Source organism: Phoxinus phoxinus (assembly GCF_949152265.1).
Source record: "Phoxinus phoxinus genome assembly, chromosome: 10".
NCBI lineage: Eukaryota > Metazoa > Chordata > Actinopteri > Cypriniformes > Leuciscidae > Phoxinus > Phoxinus phoxinus.
Window position 1 is genome coordinate 24895414 of NC_136885.1, and position 12522 is coordinate 24907935.

The window sequence follows — 12522 nt, forward strand, 5'->3', positions numbered from 1 at the left end:
AAAAAAGTTTGCCGCATTCAATTAATCGGAAGTAATAAAAAATACTTTTACATTGTTACAAAAAATTCCATTTCAAATAAATGTCATTCTTTTGAACTTTCTATTCCTTCAAAGAATCCTAAAAAAATACATGCATAATAAAAATACAAATACAAAATACAGTTCAGTCTCCACAAAAGTATTAAGCAGCACAACTGTTTTCAACATTGATGATGATAAAAAAAAAAAATCATAATCTTGATCACCAAATCAGTATATTTCTGAAGGATCATGTGACACTGAAGACCAGAGTAATAGCGGCTGAGAATTTAGATTTGCCATCACAGGAATAAATTGTAATAATTTACATTTGTAAGTAATAATATAATTTGATTTTGAACCCTACCGTTTAATGAATTTTAGATATTGACTAATATAACTTTTTTTTATTGATACCAATACCGATTATTTTTAAATTTAAGTGTCCAAAAACAACTATGCGGAAGCAATTTTAAAATGTCTCTAGATATCTGCATGTGCCAAACAGTAAGCCGATCATGCTGGTATAGCTCAGCATAAGCAGCAGAACAGAGTGAATGTGTTCTGGAGGGAAGCTGACGGGTGAGATGGGCTCCAGTAGGAGAGGTGGGAGAGACCGAGAATGTTCTGGAAGCTCATTCCACTGGAAGAGAAGGCTGAAGGAGCCTGTAGCGGTATGCCCAATATGGCCCTGTCACAGACAGACAGCTGTAACCACTAACACAATTAACAGCGGATGAGTTAGTACCAGACGCCAGGCAGCCCCAGCACAATGCTGCAATGCACACACAAGCATACTACATCAGTGGAATATAAAACACTCCCATCTTACACTGAGCACAAAACATACACAACAAACAGTTCTATGAAACCAATCTGTTCTGATTTTGACAATTGATGAACATCAATTTTACTTAATAAATTCAGGTTTTCCAAGAACATTGGAATGCTGTTTTTTCAAAGAAAAGAAAAAAAACACAGTTGTTGTGAGTATGAACTAAATGAGAAATAGCTTGTTTTAGCTTATTTTAAATCATTTTAAGACATCTTGAGGCCCACTTTGACTTTTACAACCAGCCTCTTGGTTGAGAACCAATGGATTATTTGGTAAACAGCCAATAAACTGATAATAATCTCAATTAGATTAACACCTCTACATCGATCATCAACCTTTCTGGGTTTATTTTGTAATAAAACTGTCTAATGGTACATTATCCCTCACATATAGACAAGAACTAAACGTATAGGAAAACTAATTCTGTCGCAGACCATCTAGAAATATAACAAACAACAAGGAATAAATTAAAAACACAATCTGATTCTCTAACTATTTTGAAATAGAGCAAAACTAACGCCATTAAAGGTGAAACCGTTTGAGAAAGCAACCTGTAAGCGTCTTAGTTTTGAACCCCATAAAATTAGTAACAATGGAGAGAATTTAAGACATGAAGATCAAAAATCGCAGCCAGTGTGACGAGTCTATTATACCACCACTCACAACCAGAACATCATTAAAAGTGCTGTATTTCAAACCGGTACATGTATGCTTGAATCTCTGTACTAACAGACATAAAATAAGTATCATTCCACCTCAACATTAAATATGCAAAGGGTTTGAGAGCTGATTACGATGTAAAACTCAAATATAGTTACAGAAAACAAAGATAAGGCCATGTTTCAGGCTGGGACCCTCAGTAGCACCAGGAGCAGTGTGTGGTGAGCAGGGAAGGCTGCTCACTGCTCTTTGGACCGCTGCTGGCGCTGGTGCTACTTATCTGTCCAGCTGGCAGCGTGACCTGGCCCTCGACCAACCATGCCAACAGCACTCAGCTGTGTAACACACACAAACTGACACACACACTACTTGTTCTTCACCCATTTAATGGTTGGTGTTCATCCCACCTTCAAAAATACAGTCCTTTAAAGCACTATGTCTCAAAAGATGCCATTCCGCCACATTGTCCACCATAGCAAATGTACAAGATGGTGTTCAAGATGGCGCAGTAGTTCAAGTACCCCATTAGACCAGCAGCTGTGACCCGTAGTTTGCCAGTCAACAAACGCATTAAACAAACAGGATATTTCCTGTCAAGGACATGTTGGAACACACAAGCACACACACATAAACTGTGCAGCACAGAAGGCCTTCACTTGACCCTGCGAGCTGCTGCTCTGTAGTGCTGAAAGTGTGTGCATGTGGGTCTGCTGTGCAGAGAGCGAAATAAAGGTGTATGTGAGGCAGAGAGAATCAGTGTTTTAATGCTTTCACATGTTAGACACCTGACTTGTGTGACTAGAGAGTGTGACAATTGTGTTTGACTTGTAAACACAAGCAAAATTATCAGTCTCAACCCCAAAAAAGTGTTGATAAAGGGTCAATATTTGAGCTTTTGAAATAAATCACATCTGCAAAAACCAAAACCCCATGTACTGTTGGTGAGAAATGTTAGCTGTACCTGCAATACACGAATATGGTAAAAAAGGACACGCATGTTCCTAAGGACATGCTTTTTATTTATAAAAATTAGCAAAATGCCAATGTCTATATGTTAAAGAATTTTTTTTTTTCATGGGATATACTTACTTTTTCACAGCATTGTACATTTTTATGCATTTGTAATGGCTGATGTGATCTGATGTGATGTGATGTGTATATGCTCAAACGAATTGGTGTGCTCAAGGCTGAGATGATGCCAGGTGAGCAGGACACACATGTACACATATGCAAACCCACAGGTCTGATAAAGGCACAGTACCTGAGTTAATATCACAGAAGCACCAGAGAGACACCCAACTGCCTGGCAGGCTCCTGTCTGAGCCACCCAACCATTCAGCACGTTCAAACAACTTTAAACAACAGCCAGTGAACCGTTTAGCCAGTACACTGCATAAAAATCAACCCCTGAGAGCAGGGAACCAACCAACCATTTAAGCTCAAAACAGGCTTGAAACTACGTGGCACACAGTGACGATCAATTAGCCACAATTAGATCCACTATCCCACACAGCTTTTTGAGACTTCCATAGTACATATTTACAAATGGCGGCAGTGTAGACATACTTCTGACAAAGCTGGTTGAAAAGGATCTTGGGTGAGACCGGCCCTTTCCCAGGCTCCTTCATGCTTTGGAGGAACAGAAACATGGCTGAGGTGAGTGGTTCCGGGCTGGGTAATGTCACAGTTAGTGGCCCCTACAAGAAAGCAAAGGAATGATATCACAACTAATATACAAACAGTGAGGTTTGCTGTATATTTAAAAAGCTAACATGAATGAGATTATGACAGAGATTGTTCTAGTCCAGTTCAGTTTAGTTGGAACATACCAAGTTAGCCTCAGCAGAAGGGCAGATCTTCATCTTATGGCCTTTTTCCTTGACATCTTGAATCAAGTCATTCAGCATGTGGGTCTGGGAGAGATTCTAAACCCAAACAAACAATGGAAAAAAGTAAGTCATCACACACTACCCTTATATTATGTGTGTGTGTGTGTGTGTGTATATGTGTGTGTGGGTGTGTGTATATGTGTGTGTATATGTATGTGTGTGTGTGTGTGTGTGTGTGTAGACTTCAGATGCAAAAGCCGCTAAACGCCACCTCCATCAAAAATGAGGTCAACGATATGGAGCTCTACGCACATAGCATACATTCATCAAATACTTTTGCTTCAAACCTGCAAAATCTCAGCCTATTTAGATATACCGGTTCGTTGGAAGAAACCTCTAAAAGCTACTTCCTTTTGACAGCAAAAGCCTCCAAGTTCACACAACCAATCAAAAGATGCGAATCGAATCACAATTTCAAGATGAATGATGGCGTGCGTATGAGCTGGCTTTCAATTATCGAGCTGCAAGTATTTATCCTGTTTAAAGAGATTTCTTGCTCATGTTGTGATTGAACTAAAGATGTTTAGAAATTTAAACAAAGTTTATACAAGAAATTTACATTTTATGACAATGGATTGTTAAGATTTGACTAACATCAGTTAAATGTTTACTGACTTAATGCAGTTCTTAATGCAAAACTTTTTATAATTATTTTTTATTTATTTTAAGACATCCTAATTTTATATTTATTTTTATATAATTTAATATTGTATAGGCTATAGATTATTATATTTTAAATATTACAATTGTTATGTATTTATTTTGAGCACAGTGGTGTAGTTATTGTATAAAGTCATCTATTTGTCTTCTGTTGGTTGTTGCTATCCAACAAAGTGTGATGTCATTATGGTTATGATTTTTTTGACTATATTTCTGAGTCTTTTACCTTTATTCAGAAAGGAAACTGAAGAGTGAATGGAGAGAGATATGATGGGATCGGGAAACGTGAGCTCTCGGACCAGAATACGATACAGACGTGGTGTGCCAGTAGTGATATTGCAAATGTTTACTATGACTTGTCCAAGAGGTTTCCAACCAAAAAAAAGCACACATGGACTTAGCTGGTTTTGCAGCAAAACACAATCAAATTTGTTAAATACCAATGAATTGACAAGTGAAATTTCTGTAAATAATGCATTTCAAAAACGGACTAATAACCTTGTCATTGCCATTAAAGTGAAATTACTGAACCTAAACAGAGACAGATTTAGAGGTTTTTGCATATGAAGTTTTCATATATAAATATATATACACACCAATTAAAAGTTTGAGCTCAGTAAAAAATAAATAAATAAAATAATAGCAGGGATGCATTAAATTGATCAAAAAAACATCCAAAAAAAAAACATTAAGGAACATCACTGTTTTCAACATTATTATAATAAGAAGAAATGTGTCTTGAGCTCCAAATCAGCATATTAGAATTCTTTCTGAAGGATCATGTGACACTGAAGACAATATATTTAAGATAACTTATAATATTATCAAAGCAGCAGAACATAATTGTACTAATTGAATGATCAGTATCAATAATATAACAACCATACTACAAACTAGACAAATATTTAAGATTTATTAATTTAATAGTTGTGGTAATTAATAATATCTTTTGATCACAGTGAACTTTCTTACGTGAACTGTTTGACAAGAAAAATTTAAAGTGTCATTCAATATATTGACTCATATATTGACCCAACAAGCAAGGGTCAAGTGTTTGCTCAAGGCCACAAGGGTGAAAGGGCCGTGCTTGCAACACTTCCAGATATTTGAATTGTATTTGAATTGATTTGTGTTAGCAGCCCAGATCAGAAACCAACTGACTTAAACCATCCAAAACACACAAACAAAAGTTAAAAGTAAAAGTAAAGTGAGTAATGCGAGTTCTCAGACAAGACTTTACCTGCATCACAGCATTGAAGAAGCAGGTGTTGCCCAGGTTGTTGATGCCCTTGACTGGGATAAGTGTGCTATTCACTGGACTCTTCCCTCTCTGAGTGTCCACATACTCAGCGGGTTCTTCTCTGAGCTTGATGATTTTTGAGGTTGTTGCTAAAAAACAGGACAGAAATCAAGTTGACAGATCTCTAGTCAACACACTAAATAGTAAAGTAGGTTTTCTACATCCAAAAATGCTGAAAACTCAAACTTTAAGTCAATTTATTTGAGAGATATGAAAACGTATCTTCTGTTATGAAGATCGGTGCTACATTTCTCAAAAGCATTGCAAGACGTAGATAGTAGAACAACTGGCACCATAGGTCACTACGATCAACAAACGCAGACCTGGACTGGGCCTGGTCTCAGTGTGCGCTTGATTTTCTGCCGCAGAAATGGGTTAACATTCTGGGTAGCAGCTGGGAGAGGCTGCAGATGACAGCTGGATAAAAGTACGCTGGTTAGGGAGCAGGGAACAAGCACAGCTGCTCCCCGCTACTGCCACGACTCTGCGGGAGCTTCTTGGCCCAGGCGGCTAAACACAAGGCCCGCAGAGAGAGAAAGAGAGAGTTTTTCTACACAAAAACAGCTAAACTCCAGAGAAATGACGGGTGCACTGCCCTAAACACTCAGGAGACATGAAAGCAACCTGCATGATAATTCAGAGCGAGCAGTCGGTCCTGTAAATAGCTCTCAGTCCCTCAGAAGAGAGGCTGATGGCGCCTATGGCTTTCAACAATAAGGATACATAAAATGATGCGATTTATTTTACCAATGATTTCTAACAATGGCTACTTCTTTGAGCAAACATTTATTCAACGACAACAAAAAACATCTAAAAAGTTATAGTGGAAATCATATTGTGTTCTAAGACCTATTAAATTTAAATGACAGAATACTATACACAATTCAATGACAAGGTCATACAAATTATTACATTATTGAGCAACAACTTAATATTTATTCAGTATTTTTTGTTCTGCATTGTGTACCATCTTTGATCATCTAATAAATATATATTGCATAAAGTCTATTTAAATCCTAAAACAAAATAATATCAATGTCATTTAAAAGAAGTCTCAATTTTGTGAATCTGGTGAGTAAATAAATACCGGTAGTGGATATCCTGTACCCAATGACATGCAAAATACATAGTGAAAATGCCATAAAACAATGAAAATTCAGAATATAATATTATATGAGTGAAAATTAGACAACTACATCCATTTAACTTTTTTATTTGCTAGCTTAAAGCTAGTTATCATGGATCTTTGGTGAACCTTGATGGATCTTGGTGAAATAGGGTTGACATATTTGCCCCCCATTTTTCAATAATGAACATTATGAAGTACACCCCTTAATTTAGCCTTTATGAGATAACATGACCTTGCATTGATGCATTGACCAATTATCTGCATTTTCCACAGGGCAAAAAAAAAAAGTTGCAACTCAGTGGATTGTAAAGAGTATACACAACAGAACATTTCAAGCAATGTTTGTATTAAAGATACAACTAATTTACGTATTATAATTTTTTTTTCACTGGCACCATTTGTGAAGGAGAACACAAGTGTTCTGTCAAATTAAGCATTAATGAACAACTGCGAGCACCCAAGGCAATGAGAATGAAAGTGAAAGTCAGCATGGTGCTGCTTGCCACAACAAATACTATTTACACTATCTTGAACTATTATTTATACAAAAGTAAGAGCATTGCCAATTAAGGAAAATAAAAGTACTTATCTTATGACCAGCTCAATATTATTTTTGCATTTCAGGAGTCCATATATATATGTATATTAATTTATATATACTTATAAATATTTAAACTAAATATTTAAATTATATTTTCCCATTAAATAAACATCAAATTTAGTTATACATTTATAAAATTAAAAAATATTTAATATAAAAAATATGGCAAAATGGGTACCAGGGTTTCAAGTAACAGATTGAAAATTCAGACCAAATTGAACTTATCGCTAGTTTGGGACCAAATGTTCTTTTGTAGTTATTGATCAAATTATATTTGCCATTAATTATATTCTTTCTTTGTACATCGAATGCTGTAAAAAAATGTATGAGACTGAAGTGCATCATATTCATGTAATGTGCCCCAAATAACTTCAAAATGACCTGAAGTAATTCATATCATATAGATGAGTGCAGGTTTTGTACATATCTACAGCTTGTTCTTCCCTCAAGTGGAATAATATGCCTTACTCTTGTGTCCCAATTGGTTTATTCTTGCATGAATGATTTCTGGAAATTGGATAAAATTAGCAGTTTACGTAGGTATGATGTTTACATGCCTTAGTGTGCATTGATTTCCCCCTACCTCTTCAACACTACCTCCTGTTAGAAAAATACACCCACTGACACGCTGTAATCACATGGAATATGATGCATTGGAGGTCATCTTTTGGACAAACTACACAAAACCAAAGCACTAATAAAACTGTTCCTTTGCATTCTCGTACACCCAAGAGAGTTGACACTATTACAAGAAAAAGACTGTTGAATGGCTGTGTAGATGGCATGTCTGGCGAGATCAACTCAAGACCTGTCCTTGACGAATCTCAGCTTGGACAATACCAGGGGTCTGAAACATAGATGAATTAAAAAACTGCTTAAGGCTGCAATATATGCTCTTAACCCTTCAAATTTGGCCAAGCATATGATGGGGTGGAAAAGATCATTTCTGAGTAAAGGAGTGCAACTAAATGTCTTGCGTTTTATTTAAGTTCAGCTAACATTGCTGTTTCCCCAGCTTCATCTTATTTAGTCCCCCGTCCTGAATCCATATTGTCACACTGCCACATCTGAGGGAAAGTCCAAGGACAACCCATGTTCTCCAATTCAGGAAGTAAATTGGTTTTCCTTTGTGCAATAATGCTCTCCGGAGCTGCCCCAAATGTTATGCAGATCTACACACACTTGTTGTACAAACTGCCCCAGTATTAAGCCCTGTTCAGGAAAAATCCATTAAAATCTGAAGTGGGCAGCTTCTGTGGCCCCATGATTTTCTCACAGGGGTTAATCAGGCATCAAAACAATAGACTGGAGTGCTGCTATTCCTAAGTGGGGCCAAAAGCATCTGGAGCACCACACGAAAACATCTGGAAGTTTGTCTGTGTCCATACAGCCAATCGAGAGGGAGCCCATATGTCCATGAACACTGTGGTGCAAACAAGTGTAGACTACGGGGACGCACAGCTCATACAATGTGCAAACAGGAGAACGAGCGAGAGTGATGTCAAAAAAAGGTACTTTTTGCATTTTGTCGGTCCCATTTTTTTAGTGCACCAGGAGAATAAATGGTGCAATGTGGGAATGTCTATGGAGTTGCATCACATCTGGGCCCGCTGATCAAGGTAAACAATGTTCAGAGAGCCATCTGCCAGCGTGGCAGCGAAGGAGATACATAGAGGGGACTGGGGGGGGGGAGGACAGTGCCCTGAACAAGCATATGGAAAAACAGATTTTTCCTCTCCCTGCAGCAGTTAGCGAAGGCAAATGTCAGCATGCACCACGGCCACGCTTGACTGTCCTGAACTCGGCACCACCACCTGGCTCTCCTTGCTCAGCCACCGAATATGGGCAGGAGTGACACTGTGGAGCATGTCCCCGGGGCAGCCTAAACGATCAGCAATCCACTCCCCACCCAGTTCTCTCCAAAATGCACAAGCGCCAAAGTGAACTGTATGTGGTTTCCTGATAACTGCATTAAAAGAAGATTTTCCCTAAGAGCTTTGATGCAAAACAAGAGCTGTGAAACCCTTTCATTACTCGCCCTCACAAAAAATCTATTTAGCAGAATGTCTAAGCTGTTCTATTCTAGACAATGAAACTATTCTAGTTTCTATTCTAGTTCTGTTCTATTCTAGACAAGGACCACAGTGGTCCCTGGTCCCCATCCACATTCACTGTATATAAAAAAGGTTGTACAAAACACAGTTTAAAAAAGCAGGCATGAATATTAACATTCTAGCAGTGTTATTTTAGAATTATTTATATGTGATTATTGTATTTATATTGTATTTGTATTCATATTTTGAATCAGCTTTTATTTTTAGATTTTCAGTTTACAGTTTACTTTCAAGGTTTAGTACTTCAGTGTGATTTGTCATTTTTATTAGCTTTTTTTATATTTCTATTTAGCTTTAATTCTTTATTTAATTTTTACAAATTTTCATACATATTCAACTTAAACTAGGTAACATTTAAAAAAAAATTCTCACGTTTTCATATATTATACAGTACCGGTCAAAAGTTTGGAAAAATTTAGGTTTTGTAATGTTTTTGTCTCTTAATCTCATCAAGGTCACATTTATTTGAACAAAAATACAGTAAAAGCAGTACTACTGTGAAATATTTTTAATTTATATTAACTGGTTTCTGTTGTAATACATTTTAAAATGTAATTTTTTCATGTGATGTTAAAGCTGAATTTTCAGCAGCCATTACTCCAGTCTTCAGGGTTACATGATCTTTAAATGTCCTCTTAACAAGTAAGTAACAACTTTTGTTTTGACCAACTATGGGGAAAAAAGCATTAATAATAATAATTCATTACATTTATATAGCGCCTTTCTGGACACTCAAAGCGCTTTACATAGAAGGGGGGAATCTCCTCAACCACCACTAATGTGCAGCATCCACTTGGATGATGCGACGGCAGCCATATTGCGCCAGAACGCCCACCACACACCAGCTTACTGGTGGAGAGGAGACAGTGATGAAGCCAATCAGTATATATAGGAGGATGATTAGGAGGCCATGATGGACAGTGGCCACTGGGCAAATTTGGCCAGGATGCCGGGGTTACACCCCTACTCTTTCGAAAGACATCCTGGGATTTTTAGTGACCACAGAGAGTCAGGACCTCGGTTTAACGTCTCATCCGAAGGACGGCGCTCTTTGTCAGTATAGTGTCCCCGTCACTACACTGGGGTGTTAGGACCCACACAGACCACAGGGTGAGCGCCCCCTGCTGGCCTCACTAACACCTCTTCCAGCAGCAACCTGTTTTTTCTCAGGAGGTCTCCCATCCAAGTACTAACCAGGCTCAGCCCCGCTTAGCTTCAGTGGGAAACCAGTCTTGGGTTACAGGGTGATATGGCTGCTGGTTACATTGCAGTAAATAGCGCTGATTAAATCTAATGACCGCTTATCATATCACGTCAAACCGTGCAAATTAAACTTTGTTCTCAAATTGTTAATGTTAACAACATCAGCATTGCATGACTACATTTAATGCCCTTCCGATATTATACTTGTTTTTGCATGGGCCCGGTCGCAGTCTCTTTTTTTTCTGTAGCCACTACGAAGTCTTTTGCATTTTACAATGGGTGAATCTTTTGATTGTCGTTTGAACCTTTCTGGATCCGCCATCAAAATAATAAGTTTAATTATATAAGTGCTGTGAGAAAAGGCTATAAATCTCCACCTCCAACATCCTCAATATAGCCTACTAGCCGAGACTCCTCCTTTATGTGTACAGATGTGACGTAATGACGCAAAGACATGCTCAAATTTACAGCGGAAATCCACCAGAACCACTGGAATTAAAAACATTATTACAAGCTTACCGTTTTGAATCGAGCTAAGTTGCTCAAATTTATTTTGATAGTCATACAGGTTTGGAATGACAATTTCATTTCAGGTGAACCATTTACACTTGGTCCTAGACACTATCACACTGAGATAATTCATTTTTTATACCTGCTTTTTGTATACATGACTCCAAAAGGTCATAAAGCATGAAAAAGCATTGAAACAAAAGTGTAACAAGTGTTTGTAGCATCGCAGCAGAGAACTTTCCGAAAAGAGTCAAGCACAGATTTATAGAAGTTAATGCACTGAACATGTACACTATTCAATATCTTCCCTTGTTTCTCACAAAGTGAAGGACAACTCTCCTTAGGCTGAAGACAGCAAGCAGTCATGAGGAAGGCCGAGCAACACCAAATGTCTTATTAATTTGTTAATTTGTTGTGGCCATGGGGCATGAAAACCGTGCTTCATTGCCATCTGAGGCCAAGGGTATCCAACGTCTTGATTCCTTCATGCACCCACACACACACACACACACACATAATGTGCTGTTCGCGTTGGCTCAGGATTGACCTAAATAGAAAAGCATTCTCCCACCCGAGGCTAACCATCCTCGGTAATCAACAAGACCTAGCTGTAAAATCCTCAACATTAATAGATTAAATGTAAAAAAATTTTTTAAAAACCATCCAAGTGTATATCAAATATAGGCTAATTTGAGATTCGAAAATACAGTAAACCGATAAAAAAAAATACTACAGTTGTGAAGGGATTACTATGGGGTTTTAAAATGGGTTTTTTCCAATTTATGAGTAAAATACCGGTAAATAACATAATTTAACATAGGTTAACATCATTTTGACGTTATTTTCGAATACATAAACTGCACACACTAACACCCAAACTGTCTTATCTAGTGACTTATTAGAAACATACCTTTTTAAAAAATAAACAAACTAAACTTTTGGTATGGGTGTAATTTACGTTGTAGAACAAAATGTCAAAGTATCGTCAAATTATATTTACAAAGGAAAATCTCGAAGGAACCACTGGCAAATTAGTCTTCAGAGTTCTGACGTCATCTCTGCACCACTCGACTTAGGAGGCATTTAATAGACTTGAAAGTAGGAATGCACTGGTGTTCAAAATTTTAGCTAATACCAATAAGCTGATAATTATTTATTATGCTATGATCGACAACATAAAAATTCTATACTATTTTGTCCAAAAAAACCAAAAAACCCCCAGTGTTTTTACATTTGAAAACAGATAAATGATAAGTTAATTTGGGCATAACATAATTGTAATGTACAGTGTGAACATTTTATATTCAGTTAGTTTGGGATTAGTTGAGGCTAACATTTAACAGTTTTAGTATATTATTAGTGTTAAAAAAAAGTTTACGGCACTGCAAAAGTAATATAATATTGCACAAAAAATATGCACAATTAAATCTTAAATATAACACAGATAATTAAAAAAAACACTGCCAATAACCAATATGGTACTGATATATTGTGCATCCCTACTAAGTGCTGAGATACCCCGAGTACTCCAAGTTATCTGTGTTATCAATTCACTCAGGATTACCATGCAATTGTTTACAACTGTGTTTAAAAAAAAAAATGA

General features: G+C 37.1%; 1 protein-coding gene across 1 annotated transcript in view; it reads right to left on the minus strand.

Annotated features, from left to right (window-relative positions):
* usp45 (ubiquitin specific peptidase 45) overlaps positions 1 to 12522 on the minus strand; it is a 32095-nt gene that overhangs the window by 12397 nt on the left and 7176 nt on the right. The window contains exons 6-8 of the mRNA XM_079626162.1: positions 5303 to 5451; positions 3343 to 3438; positions 3080 to 3210 (exon numbers count right to left, since the gene is read on the minus strand). Of these exons, the coding sequence (XP_079482288.1) occupies positions 3080 to 3210; positions 3343 to 3438; positions 5303 to 5451 (376 nt within the window). The remainder of the gene's footprint in view (positions 1 to 3079; positions 3211 to 3342; positions 3439 to 5302; positions 5452 to 12522) is intronic.